Genomic DNA, 19,340 nt, shown 5'->3' with positions numbered 1-19,340 from the left:
CACTTTCTATCTAGATGCCGTTTATGGAGCCGTTTTTCAAGACCTACTGTTATAACTAAACATACCCATTTTATGTTTTATTTTAAAAATGTAACATACAGTTTTTACCTTATGGACATGTTGTTGAGAAAATCAGCCAAACCCTTGGATTGTCCGAGCGCCTCTTTTTCCTTTTCTAAGAGTTCTCTCGGGTAATATTGTGTGGTAGCGTTCTTGGGATATGTCCTGATATAGTAAAAGAAGATGGAATAACATAAGTCAGATCAAAGAAAAGCACATGCAGTCATAACAGGTACAGGCTTATCTCTGTGACAGTGTTAGGATATTATTTTATATTTAAATTTCATACATCAAATTTCTTCTTTACCCTAGAAAATTGATACTGACTGCCATTCAAAGTACTTGTGTATTTCTTTTAAACATAATAAGTTCTTGTTTAAAAAAAATTATTTAGCTATCATTTTAAACTTACGGATAAGTTGTAAGAAGGATATAAGAAACTCTCAGACGCCTTTCACCCCCATTCAATTATTAACACGTTGCCACATTTGTTTGTCATTTCCTCTCTCTTCATTTCATCAAATCAGTGAGTCCTAACCAGTGCGATCCTGTTCTGCCTCCACGCCCGGGGGCCATTTGGCAATGCCTGGAAACATTTTTGGTTGTTTCAGCTGGGAAGTGCTCCTGGCAGCTAGTGGTTAGAGCCCAGGGATGCTGTTAAACACCCTAAAATACACAAGACAGCCCCCCGCCCTCCGACGGATAATTATCCAGCCCAAAAGGTCAGTAGTGTTCAGGCTGAGAAACTCTCCGCTGAATATACAAAACTAGGAGCAATTTACACTTAGGCAGTGATGGCAGAGCAGTCCCTGGAGGAAAGCTGATTCCAGCCAGGCTGACCGCCCTCAGCGCTCGCCTTCACCCTGGGACATGCCGTGTTGCATTTTACCTCTGGGCCTTGTTGGTCTCACCCACTGGACTGGGTGAGCCCTTGATCTTAGGGTGGGGGGGGCGGCACAGAAAGGTCATGTGACACAGTCCTTAACAGTGCGCACTCCGTGATGGGCTGCCTGGTTTTAAAGCCTGATTCTATCACTTACTAGCTATGTGACCCTGAGCTAATTAGTTAATTTTTCTGTGCCTTGTTTTCTCATCTCTAAATAAAATTCAAGTACCGAGCTCATAAGGTTATTGTAAGAACTGACTGTGTTAATACATGCAAAGCTTTTAAAACAGTGCTAGCACATTTTAAGTGCTCAATAAACTATTAGGTTGTATTTAACCTAAGTTTGTTGAACAAATGTCAGTAAAATGTCTCTGTGAGAGTAATCAAACAGGGGGGTAAAGGGAGTTTTGCTTATACTGAATAGAATAATTCATTCCTAGATCAGTATCCATAGCAGAGGCAGAATGATGGAAAGATACGTTGTTATTGGAACCAAAGAGTCTTGGGTTCAAATGTGAACTTCACCTTTTAATTTCTATCCCACGGGTAGGATTAAGAAATTACATGGCACCCGGTAGTTTCATCAAAGTAGCAACATGACTAAGAGTCACTCTTATTTTTTTTTAAATGTGATTTGTTTTGTTGTTTTTCAGCATATCTATCCATTACTGATTCAAATTTAAATTATGTTCCAAATATTGAGCTTTCCCTTTTAACCTCTCTGCCTCAGTTTACTTTTAAAATGGAAACAGTGCCTCGCTCAGAGGGCGGTTGTGAAGATGAATTGAGTCGGTGTGTGCTAAGTGCTTAGAAGAGCGCCTGGTATGTGGTAAGAGCACTGTAAACATTTGCTTTCTTTGCTAGTACTCCTTGAACCTCATCTCTGATTTTTGTTTGTTTGCTTACTTCTTCCATCACAATCATATATCCCATGTTCTCATGCCAGCTGGTTTCCTGATCTTAGTAAGTGGTGCCATTCTCCGTCACCTAGATCTGAGCAAATTGAGTTCTTTCCATTCATTTTTTTCCACTTTGTGGGTCATGATCTGCCCTTATTTCTCATCTGCTCACTCCAGCTGCTCTATAGAAACAACTGTCCATTATTATCAGTCGATACCCCTTGAGAGCCTACTAAGGTCCCTGCTATCAGAAGCTCACTGTCCCTGTCTAAGTCTATATCCTGAGCCTACCCTGCTTGTCACTTTTCTGTACCCTGGCGGGAACTTAGAAGACTCTGGTTGTCTTGACTAAAAAATTTCTCTCAAAATCTAAGTTTTTTTGGTACTAATGTATCATCTCTCTGCTAGTCTCGCTCTCACCTCTTGGTATTTATGAATCTCTGATGTTCTAATTCTCTGCTGAGACTTGACTACCAATCCTTGTCTTTCTCTTCAACTGTTTGGTTCTGGGCTGTATGTTCATCTGCCTCCCTGGTTTCTGGCCCATTTCGTGTCCTGACCCCTGGGTTCATGCATGTGTGCCTTGACCTTAACATGGCATTGTCATAGTTTCTGACTCGTTGCTTCACATAGATTTGAAAAGCATGTTTTGCACTGCAAGCCACACTGCTGACGCCAGTTCTCCCGGTCACAGTCTTTCTCACTGTTTATTTCATGGCTCTTCTCTTAACATTGAACTTGAGTCAGCCATCCATTCCAACATTCTTCCTTAACTTCCTCTCTTTCTCCTTTCCTTCCTCACTCCTTTATTCCCTTCATTTAATAAATCTGTGCCAGGAACTGTCCTAGAAGTTGGGGATATAGAAGTGAACAAAACAGACCCAATCCCTGTCTCATGAGCTTAAATTCTGAGTGGTAGGTGGGCAGAAAGTGAGAAAAGAGAAACAATGACAAATACATATCAAGTGATAATAATGCCGTGAAGAAGAAAATAGAGTAAGGGGATAGATAGAAATGGGGTTGTTGCTTTTATAAAGGGGTGTTGGGGAATGCCTCATTCAAGCAGAGATATGAATGAAGGAGGAAATGAACCCAGACGATGGGGGAAGAGCAGCCTCTGTAGAGGAACTGTGAGCGTAAGCACATCAGGTATGAGTACGCTTGGTGAATTCAAGGAACAGGGGAGCCAGTGTGGCCGGAAGGGATGAGCCAGGGGAATTATGGCAAATGAGGGCAGCAGGGCAAATGGGATCCAGATTAGTCTGACTTTTCTATGGAGAACAGAATGTAGGAGGTCAAGGGCAGATGGAGGAAGCCCAGTTGGGAGGCATTATAGTAATCCAGGAAAGAGATGGCTTGGTCCAAGATGACAGCAATGAATATATTTTGAAGGTAGACCCAAAAAAGTCTAAGGTTTGGGGTCTGATTAATTACAAGAATATCATTGCCCTTTACAGAGATGAGGAAGATTCAGAGAGTTGCAGATTTGGAGGTAGAACATTTTAAAAAAATTGGTTTGGGGCATGTTAAATTTCAGACCCTTATTAGACATCCAAGTAAGAGGAATATAAGTGTGTGGAGTTCAGGGGAGAGATTAAGGTTAAAGGCATAGATCTGGGAGTCATCAGAAAACAGATAATCGTCAACACCAAAGGACTAGATAAACTCACCCAGGGACTAAGTGTAGTTAGAGAAAACATCAAGAGGGGTTAGCCTTGGGTTCCTCTAATATTTAGAAGTTGGGAAGAGGAGGATCCAGCGAAGGACACTGAAAGAAGCTGCCAGTGAGTTAGGAGGGGTACAGTAAGCATTGTCCATAGGCCAGTGGAAACGTGTTGTAAGGAGGAGAAATAGTCAACCATGTTACATACTGCTGAGAAGTGGAGAAAGAAGAGGTATTTAAAGTTGGATTGGCCATCAGATCATTGGAAGTCTTTGGTGACCTAAGGACTGGAATGGGGTCAAGATAGGATAGTAGAAGAGCAAGTGTCCACTCCTGTGTGGACAACTACTGTGAGGTGTTCCTTTGTAAAGAAAAGCAGAGAAATTAGATAATAGCCTGAGAGGTCAAGAAAGTCAGGTTTTGTTTGTTCGTTTGAATGATGGAGTTGCAGCATTTTGTACTTACATGTCTCCTTTCCACCCTTTCCTCTCAGTTGACTGCCACCACCTTACTTTAGACACTGGTCACATTGTTACCTGGTTTAGTGACAGCAGACTCCTATTTGGCCAGTCTCTTCACTCCAATACACACTGCCCTGCTCATCTTTTAACACTGTACCATCCTGCCTCTCCCTTTCACTTCAGAATTTGTCCGAGTTCCCTGCTGTCTGCCACAGAAACCACTTCTCTGTCTACCTCTGCTACTCCCTTCCTTATACCCAGGCAGGTCTCCTCATGGTCCCATTCCAACTCTCTTTTTCCCATTTTCTTGAATTATGCAGGTCATTTTTAAAAATGTGGGCTGCTTTTTCTTTCTCCAAATTATATGTAACATTTGTGGCCTATTGTCTATAAATCTAAAATTATTTCAAAATAAACTGTATTTTAATTCTAAGAAACCACATAGCTTAGCTAAATATGTCTCCAAATTTATACAACATTCAAAGCCTAACTCAAGTCCCCAAAATATTCCCTGGACAGCCCGCTTCAATTCATTCACTGAATACATTTTAATAGAGCTTGATGTGTGAAATGATATGGTTTGTAGCCTCCCAGTGCTCTGGATCTAAGGCAGATGGACAGGTAAGCACATGAGTACAATGTGGGTCCCCAGTGTTGTGATCAAGGTACCTTCAAACTCTAGTGGGGTCTTAGAGGGGGGAGTGATCAATTCTACCTGGTGTTTCCAGGAAATCACAGAGGAGGGGGCACTGAACTTAAAGGGTGATGGAGGACAGGGTGGACAAGGCAGTGAAGCGCATTTTATACAGAGGAATAGCATTGGCAAAGGCAGGGAGAGTGGGTATCCTGGGAGATGAAAGCAGCTCCTAGGACTAGAGCACAGAGGACTTGCTTGGGAATGGGGGGCGGGGAGAGGCTGGAGAGGCCAACAGTGCCTTGACATGGAGGAGGGAGAACCTTATAATGCCAAGGCCTCTGGATGCGATAGGGGGCCAAAGAAGAGATTTAGGCAGTGAAGTAACACAATCTGATGTGTAAGAATGATAACTTAGGTAGACTAGAGCAGTTAGGAGGCAATGGTAATATTCCAGGTGAGAGCGTACTGTAATGCTTATTTTTAATTTTTTAAAATTTATCTTTATTACTGAAAGTATTACAGACGTCCCCTATTCCCCCCATTGATACCTTCCACCCCGCATCCACCCCACCCCCATGCCTTCCCCATACCAATGGCTGTGCCCATGGGTTATGCATATAAACATATAGGCTCTTTGATTAATCTCTCCCCACCCACTCCCCCACCCCCAATACTGTAATTATTAACAGCATCCCTGGAGTTATTAACAGCATCTGCCATTTTCCCAATACATAGTCTTTATAGCCTTATATGCTTTTATCTCATTTTCCCATTAAGATTTTAAAAGGCATAGATGAAAGCAATTAGAACTTCCTGAATTGAGTTACTTTATGGAAATATATGTTGTCATTGTCAATCCATTTCTATTTATTATAAAGATCTCTCAAACTAACCATGGATGTTGCTAGGTTTTAGTATAACTGCCTTTGCAAATACACAAACCCACCGCACACTTACCATCTTGTCTGAGTGCTTGAGTCCTTGACTTGGGGGACTACTTGCAGGCCAACATCTTTCTCAAGTTGCTTAATAGCAAAATGTTTATCTGGGTAGGCTGTACATTCAATATAGGCATCTTTTACACTGGAAACATTGTGGTCACTGAACTTAATTGGTGCACCAAATTCACTTTGTTTCCGAGAAATCATGTATGTAATCTGCAACACGGGGAAGCAGTAAAGGCAAAGTAATCAGGTCCCTGGAAAAAAATGGGTGTGTGGCAGACGACGCGGGTGCTCTGCCCAGGTCCTCAGGCCTCTCTGTAAACTCTCTGTGCCCCTCCCGCTCCCCATGGCCGCCACTGCTGCTCTCCTGTGAAGCACTGTCCCAGGGCTACTGGACCGGTTTGCTCGCAGGTACAAGAACGGGAATTGACCTGCTGTTTACATCTCAACCCATGATGGGCTAGCGGGAGACATATGGAAGCTCATCTCCTTGGCTTCTCTTTGGGACAACCCTGAGGAGTAATTTACCCTCCCGAGTTCCGCTAGGGGTTCAGGCCGAAGCCTTCCCTCTGCTGAAATTCTGCCTGAGATTGCGCCGTGCAGGGCTTGTGCCAGTGTTGTCCCTCTCCGGCTGCTTTCCCTGTTCTCTTACGGGGCACTTTCAAAACTAGTCACTCACATTCGAATCCTCTTTCCTCTGTGTCAGCGTCTTAGCGCTGCTATAACCGAGCACCGCAGGGCGGGTGGCTTAAAACAACAGGAATTCCTTCTCGCCCAGTTGTGGAGGCCAGGAGTCCGAGGCCAAGGTGTTGGGGGTGGGTTTTTTCTGTGGTCTCTGAGGGAGAATCTGTTGCTTGCCTCTCTCTAGCTTCTGGTGACACCAGCAGTTCCTGGGGCTCCTTGGCTTGTGGGCAGAGCGCTCCAGTCTCTGCCTCCATCACATGCTGTTCTTTCCCCGTGTCTCTGCGTCTTCCAGCGGCCCCCTCTCTATAAGGCCCCCGGCCTTACTGGAACAGCGCCCTCCCATTTCCTAAGTCACGTTCTGAGGTACTGGGGGGGAGTTAGGACTTTATATCTTTTGGGGGCAACACAATTCAATTAAACCCATAATAAACGCCTAAGACAATGGCCATTCTTTTATCCAAAGACAAACCACACGCCCGTAGCAAACACAGAAGCCTTACAGATCCTTCAGGAATAGGTGCTATTCGGCTATAGGGAGGTAGTGACTGGAAAGAACAATTCAGGCCTCTGACCTGCTTTGTAGATCCCTTAACTGATTCTTCCTCAATTTCCTTTTCACTGCCCAAAGAAACCCATGGTTTGGAGAGGGGTGGCTTATAAATATATATCTCTTCAGGAGCATAATCTTTAAGTTCTTTATGTTCTTCCTGTTCTTCTGGAACTTCTGAGAGCTAGAGCAAAACAGATAACATTCTAACATACACAACCATGTTTAGGTTATAGCTACATCTGTATGTTTTGCAATGGACAACTTTCATATAAATTCATTAATCACTTCCTTATTATTTCTCTTTGTTCTGCTTTTCAATTATGAGAAAGAAATCAAGAAAGAAAAAAAAAGGAAGAATAAAGAACAAAAAAACCCCATCAAGGATACAGACAGGAGGTGACAGAAGGAAAAAAATGAGAGTAGAAAAGGAAAAGATATGTGATAAGAAGACAGCATTTACTGCACATCTTCATGAATATGAGATACTGAACAATGTCGAATATAAAGCTAGCTTTCTCTGACTTAACAAAATTTCCTTGGTAAAAGGATTATAAATATGAATAAACATGATATATATTAAATAATGAGTGAATGTTTTTGTGTGTATGTGTGTTTTGGTTTTTTTTTTTGGTTAGTCTTCACCCAAGGATATTTTTTCCATTGTTTTTTTTTTTTTAGAGAGAGTGGAAAGGAGGGGAGAAAGGGGAGGGTGAGAGAGAGCGAGAGAAAGATTAATGTGAAAGAGACACAAGGACTGGTTGCCTTGTGCCCTGCAAACCAAGGTACATGCCCTTGACCGGGAATGGAATTTACGACCCTTCGGTGCATGAGCCGATGCTCTGACCACTGAAGCACACTGCCCAGGGCACGAGTGAATGTTTTTAAATCAAGATGTCCACAAGGAGATATAGAGAGAGACATATATCAATACCTGTGTCTATATCTCTATAGCTATCTATCCGTCTATAAACTGAATAAGTATCAATAGGTGAGTGAACTGATACGTGGTGCTATCATCATAAAATAAAAACCCATTAAGCAATAGTAGTGAACAAACTTGATCTACATATATATTATACCTAAATGTACCAACATGGGTGGGGCCTAGAATTTTATAATTTAGTGAAAAACAAAAATTGTAGAATGATTTGTATAATTTTATGTGACTTTTAAATAAAATAATAAAACACATTATTTGTGGAGCATTCATATATGGTAAAAACATAAAACCATGGACAGGAAGGATATACAACTTTTGAATAATGGTTCCTTATAGAGAGAGGTGGAATTACAGAGGATGCAAGAGGGAGTGAAGCATTATCTATTATATTTTATTTCTTTGTAAAAATGAAGTAAAAACTATGGTAAGATATTAACCCTTTGCGGTAGTATTAAATTTGGACATGGGTGTCGTACTGGTCGGAATTAATTTCCATTGAAAGAGCAGTGACACATAACATGCAAGATTATGAAGGATAAACAAGAGAAATTATGAACTGATACATGAATGATGAATAGAGTTAAGATTCGTACGGTTCCTTGCTGTGGTGGCTGAGAGCAGACATACGACCGGAACGGTAAAAAAACTTTGGTGGCTGAGGGTAGACAAACGACCACAAAGGGTTAATATTTGTTAATTCTGGGTAGTGATTGTGTGGATATTTGTTATACTATTATCTGTACTTTTCCATGCACTTTAAAATATTTCACTATACACAGTCATGCTCTGTATAATGATGTTTCGGTCAATGATGACAGACCCATAAGATTGTAATGAAGCTGAAAAATTCCTATTGCCTAGTGACATTGTAGCGAAGGTGACGTCATAACACAATGCACTTCTTACATGGTGGTGGTGATGCTGGTGCAAACAAACCTGCTGCGGCTGTCGGATATATAAAAGTATAGCACATACAACTGCGTACATAATACCTGATAATGATAATAAACAATTATGTTATTGGCTTATGTATTTACTGTACTATACTTTTTATCATTATTGTGGAGTGTACTCTTTCTACTTATTAGAAAAAATCATTTGCTATAGGACACAATATGCTGCAACTGACCAATGTTTCTCTCTCACATTGATGTTCTCTCTTTCTCTCTCCCCCTCCTCTCTCTAAAATCAATAAAAAAAAGAGGCTTTTAGATTTTAAAAAACACCACCACCACAATATGCCGTGTTATGCTGGCAGCAGCCTCAAACATCTCGTGTTCACATCATCTCTCCATTGCATCATTTTGTCCTGTGCTTGGTTTAATCTCATGTTGCTCATCCAGCAGTGGTAGCCTGGGAGCTGTGGGCTAGACCACCCAGGATTGTGTAGGTGTGCCCTAGGATATTCCCACAACAGGAAATCACCTAATGACGCATTCCTCAGATGTGGCCCCGCTGTTAAGCGGTGCAAGGCTGTAATAAAAAAATTGAAAGCACAGAGAAAAGTAACGATAAAAATAAAATTGAAAATGTTAAGGCTGAGTAAATGGTTATTTTTAGTTTAAAAAGTGCTACATATTTTAAAATTCTCTGCTTTCCTCTATTTTTCTTGCTTGTTGAGCAACCACTCAAACCCCTCTGTCTACCTCAGTTTGACCAAACCTCCCACGTGGATGCCAGGCTGGAAGGCAAGTCTCAGAAATGGGTCACCTTCCATGACCACCTTGAACAAAACACTTTGAAAGTGAACAGATTTTTTTTTCCTTTGGAAACTACCAGTTTTTAATGTTCTACTTTCTTCCCCATCAGCTTCCTACTGACCAAGTCATTCTTTTAAAAAATCTTGCTTCTACAAAGCTGACTAATAAAGTCAATCAGTCTAAAACAAATAGAGTCTAATATAGTGAAAAGTAATGGTGATTCAGTATTATGCTAATGGTTAGAGAATGATACAAGTTTATATGGACTAAAATCTGAATTATAAATAAGCTTTTGCTACAATTTGGAAATAAAAAAAAATATCTTCCATAAGATTATTGAAGAATGAAAAGGCTTTAAAATCTGAATTACCTAGATAACCATCTACATAGTCATAGCTAAGTCAAAATGCATTGATTTATCTACAGGATTCAAGCAATCATGATAGATACAATAAATAATTAGGTTTTTGTTTGGGGTGGGTACTCTTTGTTCTTTTGGACTGAGGTATTAGAACTGATTTAGTTTTGCCATTTCTCCATTTGCTTTGTTTATTAATAAATCCTAAAGCTGAAAAAATAAAAATAAATTAAAGATCTTGCTTCTAAATAACCATAGTGAACACTCATGGAATACCAGCTTTGTGTCAGGCACTCTACAAAGGGCTTTACCTTGTGTTAGTCCATTTAATTTTCACAACAGCCCTGGAAATGGTCACTATCAGTGCCACCGTTTTGCAGATGAGTGGTTCAGTAACTTACCCCAAGTTACCGAGATGGCAAGGGGAGAACCAGGAATTTGGGCCAAGGAGTGGCTGAGAGCAGTGGTGCTCCAGATTGCTCTCTCCACTCTCATGGGGTCAATAAAGGCAAATAAGTAGAGTATCTGCTGCCCTGAGATGTCTGACTTAGTTCATCCCACATTTACTGTTCACCTCCTCTGGGTGCCAGAACACGATCCAGGGCCCAGGGCAACAGGGCTGAACAAGAGGAACCATAACCGTGCAGGGGTCTCCCCCAGAGGTTCCTCTCCCTTCTCACCACCCATAAAACGCAAGGCCTTGGGTGTGCTTACACTGAAATAGTTTTCCTTGCCCTCTTCTGTTCCAATAACATAAAAGTTAAGTCCATATTTGAAGTCTCTGTCATAAACAACCAGAATTTCTTCTCCAGGATATTCCTACGGGAATGTAATCAACAGAGAAGGTTACAGAACACTCCGTCCAAAAGCGCTAGAATATTCAGGGGTGGGCAAAAGGAGGCTTAGGGGTCTTTGTATGGAAAATAATACAATAATTACTCAATAGTGATACCAGAATAAACTTTGTGTTTTGTGTCCTCACAACTAACTGTAAGCCTACTTTTGCCAACCTCTGTACATTCTTTTCAAGTGCACATGGAACATTTTAAATGACAGATTATATATCAGGCCACAAAACAAGTCTTAATAAATTTAAGATGATTGAAATAATATCAAGCATATTTTTTATCACAATGGTATGAAACTATAAATTAGTTACACAAAGTAAACTGGAAAATTCACAAATACGTGGAGATTAAAGAAGATGCTACTGAATAGTATGAGAGAGCTAATGCAGCTTAATGACGTCCAGTGGTCACTCAATTTATTCAGACACCAACATGAAATTGATGCTTCTCTAATCAATTAATCACAAATGGTAAGCATAGTGCTAGTCTATGGCTAATAAGCCTAAATTGAGAAATTATTTTATTAACTCTAAAAAGCTTTTAAAACACAATAGGTCCAGGGAAATTCACGAGGCAATTTTATTTTTAACAGGAAAAAAAGAAGCATTCCCTTTATTTGGTGTGGTGCTCTGCTGCCTGCTTGGAGACAAATCAGGGCCAAAATTATACATTAAACAATTAAAACAGTATAGGAAAAAGAAGGGTAGATTCCTACTCTAGTTAACATTGGGCAAGGATCAGCTTTTCTGGGTGTGAAATAAAATGATCACTGATAAGTTTTTGCTTTTCTCAGAGGATCATCAAGCAGGGTTCCCAGGGAGATGTGGGCAAGCCAGTATTTGCCCAAAGTAACGGCAAATGCCAGATTTGAATGCAGCAATCTTTCGAACTTTCATTGGTATATACCAGGAGCCCCTTAAAACAAGATTGAACAATAAAAAGGGATGCAATACTTACCTGGATAACTTTTTTGACTGGGTAGAAATCAGATACTGCAGCTCTGTTGTGAAAATCTGCCAAAATATCCTGTTTTTTGATAAGTTTATAAGGGCGTTCTTCTGTCATATCTTCATCTACTCGGCACTTGAATATTTCTTGGGTCTTGGTAGTTAACACTAAAGGATAAATTTCTGGATGACCTGGGAAAGACAAAGTCCAATTCTGACATTAAATGTAACCACTTAAAATCTTAGCAATGGGAAACATGCAATTGTTTGCTTTAAATTCTTGTCTTGGTTAAAAATTTTAAAAGACTTTAACATTATTGTTCTTATTTTTAAAGTAAGTTTATCCGTTATTTTTTAAATGTCAAAAAGATTTTTTAAAAAAAGAACATAACAATTACCTATACCACTATGTCTCAAGAGAGAACCTCTATTAATAGCTTGCTCTGTTTTCTTCTAGCCACTCCATATGTACTATCCTGCCTTTAACACTTAGCGTATGTCACAAGTATTCTGCTAATCTAACATATCAGTTTAAATTAATGCAACTCTGTAGCATAACTTTTAACTGTTCTGTTGTTGATAAAACATTACGTTTTTTTCTCTCATTTGTTTCCAATGATTGTAAATAACTCTACAAACAGGTATCTACTGGTGCATAATTTTTAAAATCATGTTTAAAAATATTTTTTAAAAGTGAAATTATTGGTCCAAAGGTAAGAATACCTTTCCAGGCTCTATCAAACCTGTATTGCTTTTCTGAAGGATCCCCACCTTCATCCCTCACCTGCTGCTCGCTCTAACTAGGTGGCCTCACCTTCTATCTCACAGAAGAAACTGTGTATGCTCAGCACAGAGCGCTGGTGGCCCCGCAGCCCTGCCTGCCAGCTGACTGGCACAGGCACCACCTTTCCACCCGTCCCTCCGCTTGGAAGAGGGAAGACAGACGACGTGCCCGCCCCTCCCCACCCTTCTCAGCCCTGGAGGCCCAGTCACTTTCCCTCCCCTTCAGCTTTCCCTACCCCTGGGCAGTTTTCCCTCAGCATGCGATTTGCTCAAAGGTCTCCTGTTTTAAAGAAACCTTCTCTCGATCTTACACAGGTGCCCTTGCTCCCTAGAGTTCCTTCTTTTCACAGTTAGACTTGTCACCCCATTCTTCCCATTTTAAAGCTACTGGCTTCCCAATTAAGTTGTATGAGCAAACCCTCGGAAGTGGGGAGCAAGGCGGGGTGGGGAATCCCTCTTCCCTCCTCTGGGTCCTCAGTCCTAGGTTTGTCCTTAGAGAGGAGGGAGGCTAGGTATTTCCATTCCTGTTCTTCCTGTCCCTTTCTCCCCCACCCCAGGCCAGTCCTCTGCAGCAGCAGGCCCTGGGACAGGCGATGGACTTCTCATTTTGTCACCACCATCAGCTTCCAACACCCCAGTCTGAGCTCTGTATCTGCCCGCAGAACTCTCTCCCCCGCCCCATGCCCACAGCCCACTCCCATCTTCTCCAGGCCCTACACACCTGGGTATCCTGATATGCTCCCTCCCACTGCTCAACAGGTGCGGAGTCAGGGGGAGACGTGCATGTGGCTTCTCACCTTGAAATTCTGAATTTATTTTCCCACAGAAGCATTTACTTTCACCCTTGTGGCTCTATGGTATACAATTATTCAGGTGATTTTGGGGCTTTAATGACTGTGTGAATGACATTGATTTATATGGAAATATATTCCAAATTGCAATCTGTTGGCATAATAAACATTTGGAGTACAAGTTGTTCATAAATGATGGACAAACAGCCCATTTTTATCTCCCTCGAAATGCTAATCCTAAATTTTGGCATGTAAGAGACGCTCACTAAACTGTTGTGTTGATTCACATAGACCTTATCCTTTGAAAACATTTTGCCAGGGATAATTCATAGTGTCTAATGCATAATAAAAGTTGTGCAGTTTTGCCTTTGAAAACCACTAGGTGGAACTGTGAGGCCCACACTGAGCTACAGCCAAAAAGGGAGGTGGTGTCCTTCGTGAACGGAGGCATTCACAAGGGCCAGAGAGCCTTCTACCACCCAAGGAACAGGAAAGACAGTGACGAAGATTGTGGTCCATGTCACTTGCCCCCACTAAACATACTTCAAATTCTGCTAGGTGGACCCTGTTCACTAAAATGCCCCTTTCACACTAACTGGACTTTATCAAGGCAATTTTAACATAGAATCTAATTTTCCTTTATCTCGAAGTTAGTAAAACTGGTAGGCTGTTTCTAGTTGCAATTGGCAGTCATGAATAACTTCAGGCAATACTCCCACAGTTACTGCTTTCAAGCCCTACCAGAACAATGGCCAAACTAAACAGGACAAGGCCTGAGGCTTCTGGCCACCCCAAGGGGCTCTGGCAAAATTCAACAAAAGAATACTGCTAGTTAGGCTTTGAGGCCTCCGCTGCCAACAGCACCCCAGGCATACAGCAATGAGGCTAAGGTGACAGGTGGGCTGTGGGCTCAGTTACACCTCCAGCCTAGTGGGATGCTGGTTGCTCCAGGAGGGTGAGAAAGTGGTTGGAGCAGAGGAAAAGGCCTGCAAGTCCTCCTGAAGCTTAGGGGGTGGTGGATGGGGTGGGGGTGGGGGGAGTGAATAACAATGTGGGTGAATAACAGCCAGGTTAAATATAGTCACTTCTGTAGAGCACCTCTGCTCCGAGGGGCTGCTCTAAGCACTTTATGTGTACCATTAATTCATTTAATCTTCACAACAACATTCTGAGGTGGTTACTAGAATTGTATCCTTTTTTTTTAACTGAGCAAAGGGAAGTCTACAGAGTTCAAGTACCATATCCAAGGTCAGGAGCTAGGAGTTGGAAATAGGGGAGCTGGGATTCACACCAAGGTCCCTGCAGTGTATCTTTAGCTGAAAATGTAAGGAAACATTATCCTCAGAGACCCTGGAAGGAACCAGCCCTGCTAACACCTGGACTTTAGCTCAGTAAAAGTAATTTCAGACTCCTATTTCCAAACTGTAAGAGAATAAATTTGTGGTAATTTGCTATGGCAGCAATAAGCAACTAATATACCACTGATACTCTAACCTGTGTTAAAGTATGGCTTATAATTATAATTTGGGAAAATTATTTAACTTTTGGGAGCCACAGCTCCTCCATCTTGTCATGGCCATAATAATGTTTACATTATAGAACTAAGAGGATGAGAGAATGGAGCCTGGCACAAAGCTGTTGCTCCATAAATGTTAGCTATGTGTAAACACTATATGTATTCTCTAGCAACCTCTAGACATTGCCCTTTAGGTCCTTAGGAGACAGTTGTTTAGCTAGTCTGTGGATCCCTTGGTATCTTTGCAGGAAAGGGAACCCTTGTACCCTGGATCACGACAGCCATGAGCCCTGAGTGACATTGATAATGTCAGGACCCCATAGCAAGGAAGTCAAAGGGATCCTGATGTTACCCTGAGAGGAGTCTTGGAGAAGAGGAGGGAGGTTCTAGTGTAATGTGACGATTAATCAAAATCTACCCTCAAGTCTCACTATGAAGTACAGTACTGAGGTTCGTTTCATTGTTTTATTTTCCTTAAACAAATATACTCGCTTGTGTTTTTCAGTCCTTTCACTTCCGGTTGAAACATCTCTGCCATGTCTCTTCTTAAGCTAATGGATTTTTTTTCACCAGTCAATTATTCAGTCAGGAAATATTTATTGAGCACCTACTATGTGAAAGCATGATGCTAGTGCCAGGGTATACAGTCTAGAGGGGGAGACACATTAAACAGACAAATACACTCAGACACATGTAAGTACAAATTGTGATGAGTGCTAACTAGAAGAAAACAGGGTGAGAGATGGAACTAAAGGGGGTAGAGTGGTGTTGGGTTTACTTAGACAGGGAGAACAGAGAAAGCAATTCATCCATCCATCCATTCATTCATGCAGTCAATCAACACGTATTTATTCAGTACATATTATGTGCCAAGATCTGTCCTAGGCATTGGGGTACAATGGTGAACAAGAGAGTTTTTGTTCCCCTAGAGCACGTGTGTGTGTGTTTGTGTATGTGAGAAGGTGTGTGTGTAAATAGATTATAAATGCGTTAACAACTAAATACAGTTGATTCTCATTATTTACAGATTTTGTCTTTGCAAATTCACTTGCTAAAATTTATTTGTAACCCTAAAATCAATACTTGTGGCACTTCCGTGGTCATTAGTGGACATGCTTAGAGTGGCCAAAAAAATAGAGTTGTCCCATGAGCATGTTGCCAGCTGAGGTTAAACAAGCCAATGCTCAGCCTTCTTGTTTCAGCTCATGCTGGAACAAGTGCCCTTTCTACTGTCATTTATGCCACATTTCCCACATTTTTGTGCTTTTTGTTGGTGATTTTATTATTTAAAATGGTCCCCAAGTGTGGTGCTGAAGGGCTGGACAGTGTTCCTAAGCGCCAGAAGGCTGTGATGTGCTCTGTGGAGGAGATACATATATTAGATAAGTATGGTTAAGGCATGAGTTATAGTGCTGTCATCTGTGAGTTCAGTGTTAATGAATTAACAATATATACTAAATAAAGTGTCTTTAAAAAGAAACACACATAAAAAGGTTACATATTGATCGGTTAATGAAAGTGTTATGACCAGAGGCTCATAGGACTCTAACCCTGTATTTCCCCGAAGAGCAATGGCTCAATATTTACTAATCCAGTGTGCACAGCAACTGTCTAGAACTCCCATAAATAATGAGAATCGACTGTACTTTAACTTCAGAATTATGGCAAGTGCTATGAAGGCAAGGGTACTAGGCGAATGAGAGGCCTTCAGGAAAGGCCTCCTCCAGAGATGGGATCTGAATGAGGAGGAGATGGTTGCATAAAGATCTGGGGAAAGAGCTCTCCGGGTGCCTGGAGCAACAGCAAAGGCCCTGAGGCAAGAACAAATTTGGTATGTTCTGTGCTAGGCAAGAGAAGAGATCAGACAAGAAGGCAGAGCCAGGGCCACTATAAGGACAAAGAAGAGCCTTGGGAGGGTTTCAGCAAGAAAGAGACGAGGCAGGTTGCTGTGTGCAGAATGGACTGAAGGAGGCTGAGTGGGAGCAGTGGCATCAGGTGGGAACTAAGGAGCTAGCCTAAGTGAGGAACGCGGGGGCCTGGGCTCAGGTAGTAAGGGGATGTGACATGAGCAAGGCTGAGGACTATCTCAGAGGGGAAGTTCACGCCAGTCGAGATGGTTTAAACGGAGTGGGGGTGTGGCAGGCGAAAGGGTCAAAAACGGCTCCCATGTTTAAGGGTGGTGCATTCATTGATTCAGTAGACGTTTGTTGGGCCGCACAGTCTGCCCCAATGCCGTTTACTGTTAGCTGACATCCCCCGACCACCTCCACACTCCCGTCTCCTTGCCCTCCGCCCCCCCCCCCCCCCCCCCCCCCCCCCCCCCCCCCCCCGGGTTGTTGCTATGTCGCTCCCTAACCAGCCTCTGCTGCTGCCCTGGCTCCTGCAGTTCTCACCAGAATAGCCGGGGTGCTCCGTTCAAAACGCAAGGCAGGTCACGCCCCTGCTCTGCTTAACACCACCAGGGGCTGCCTGTCCTGTATGATTAACAGCCCAAGTCTTCACAACCGCCCACAGGCTCCTAGATCTTTCTCTTTTCCACCCTCGCTGTTTCCTCTGTTTCCAAACGCGAAGTATGTCAGCTAAGTCAACCCTAAGAGGAAGTTTCAACAGCAGCGAAAGCAAAGCCTTGCTAGTTATTTAGCCTCTAAAAGAAGTAACAACATTAGTTTGGCTGTCTAAGTTCTAGCTTCTTGGCTTAAAAATCAGCCTTTCTCCTTGAAATAGTAGAATCTTACTGTGAAGCACAGATAAATATTGCTCAAGAGCCAGAGTTTTAAAAATATTATTCTAATAAAAGTAATAACGTGCAGATTTACCACACTTTATAATTACAAAAGGTCTCTCAATAATCATTCAATTTGGATTTTGAAAGGATGGGTTGGCCTGAGTCTATTTCTCAGTTTAAAATTCTCTCTTCTGCCCAGCCGGTATGGTTCAGTGGTTGAGCATCAACATGTGATCTAGGAGATCATGGTTTGATTCCTGGTTAGGGCACATGCCTGGGTTTTGGGCTCTATCCCCAGTGGGCATAGAGCCCAAAACCCAGGAGGCAGGAGGCAGCCGACCAATGACCCTCTCTCATCATTGATGTTTCTATCTCTCCTCCCTTCCTCTCTCTGAAATCAATAAAAACATATTTAAAAAAAATAAAATTCTCTCTTCCACTCTACTTTTTATTCTTTCTTTAAAAATATTTTATTTTATATTCTAAATGACCTGATGTAATTTTTGTCCATGTGCATTTTGGTCAATTGCTTCAATTTGTACTCTTCTCACTTGCTTATTGCATATTGAAGTATTGTACCTGGAGACAATTTCTAAATTGCATTTTGACTTACCCATGCTCTCCATATTTACAGGTTCCACTTCTTCAACAACTAGAATAGAATAAAATAATGTCAAATTTACATTTTTGAATCAAATATATATCTTCGTTTATTACAATTTTTTTAATCAGGTCTCAAAACACGAAACATAAATGCAAATGTACGGTGAAGTCTTAAACTATTCTATGAATAATTAAACAGAATTACCTCTTAATGATGTTTCCTATGGTGTTTCATTGATATGGTAATAAAATACAAAATGAGAACAAATACTCATATTTTTAATTCTGCTTGTGTTTACCTTTATGACAACCAAAATATTTAAGTTTATTTGATACAAAAAACCATGATCATTTTGGCTGCTAACATATGTACAAATACTAAATAAAGCCATACAAATCCTATTAGTGAAAAGATAATCCTACCAGGTAATAGATCCTTATTTTCGATAAGGTCTGTCGTCTTTTTTTTGACACCAGCCTTCTTTTTTCGTGGAGACTTTGGAGCCATGGCTCTGACGTAGGCTGCACAAAGAGAGAAGGTCATTAGAAGTCTGGCTTACAGTTTCAAATAGTGAGCATTAACACTTAGTAAACATAAGAATATGTTTTCTAAGTTGAGTCTTCGGCTAAATCAACATGTATCTTCATAGAATGGGTGTTCAGCCTGGTGAATATAGTCTAAACTGAAAAGGATTACTTTGGAAGTAGCTACCTTACATAATATTTGTGTTTGAGGCAAAATTGTTTAGTTTGCTTTAGTAATTGCAAATAATAAAAACTCTACCAATATTGTGTCTAGAAAGTAAATCACTTTTAATTGGTGATATCTAAATCAAATGAATAGCCTGCATAATTTCAAAAAACATACTTATTCAGATTTACTTTTATGCAGATTTCCCTTTTAAAAAATAAGTCCCAAATAAAAGATATTGCTTTTAAATGACAGCAGAGCTTACTAAATTCTTTTCATAAAATTGCATATTTTATGTGGTGAATGTGCTGTATTACACTTTCCAAAACTTTCCCAATTAAATTGACTCATAAAAGATTTTAAATACAAATATTTTACTAAGATTACTCTGAAATGCTCGCCCCACTTTTCATGCTCCCAACTAAAGTAAATTTACTATTATTAAAAGTAGCAGAAGAGTTAATTCATCTATTCCTGAAATAAAGGTTATGCTTACCTCAGTGGCTTGTATTACAATTGCTTTGCAAAGTCACTATAGCTGATTGAATTTCAAAGCAGAATTTGTTGAAGATATAAATATTTAAGCATTCCACTTAAATATTTTTATATTAAAACCACTTATTTTCTTTGCACACTAATTCACCATTCCAGAAT

General features: G+C 41.0%; 1 protein-coding gene across 2 annotated transcripts in view; it reads right to left on the bottom strand.

Moving 5' to 3' along the window:
• DNAI3 (dynein axonemal intermediate chain 3) overlaps nucleotides 1-18,503 on the bottom strand; it is a 56,747-nt gene extending 38,244 nt beyond the window's left edge. For both annotated transcript variants that reach the window (XM_016220625.2, XM_087820013.1), the window contains exons 1-7: nucleotides 18,419-18,503; nucleotides 18,006-18,044; nucleotides 11,588-11,769; nucleotides 10,497-10,601; nucleotides 6,807-6,965; nucleotides 5,564-5,763; nucleotides 109-225 (exon numbers count right to left, since the gene is read on the bottom strand). In XM_016220625.2, coding sequence (XP_016076111.2) covers nucleotides 109-225; nucleotides 5,564-5,763; nucleotides 6,807-6,965; nucleotides 10,497-10,601; nucleotides 11,588-11,769; nucleotides 18,006-18,044; nucleotides 18,419-18,503 — 887 coding nt within the window. The remainder of the gene's footprint in view (nucleotides 1-108; nucleotides 226-5,563; nucleotides 5,764-6,806; nucleotides 6,966-10,496; nucleotides 10,602-11,587; nucleotides 11,770-18,005; nucleotides 18,045-18,418) is intronic.
• Between the last annotated feature and the right edge of the window lie 837 nt (nucleotides 18,504-19,340).

This window comes from Miniopterus natalensis, chromosome 9, assembly GCF_054644295.1.
Source record: "Miniopterus natalensis isolate mMinNat1 chromosome 9, mMinNat1.hap1, whole genome shotgun sequence".
In the NCBI taxonomy this organism is placed as follows: domain Eukaryota; kingdom Metazoa; phylum Chordata; class Mammalia; order Chiroptera; family Miniopteridae; genus Miniopterus; species Miniopterus natalensis.
This window is presented reverse-complemented; position numbering and strand designations above follow the sequence as displayed.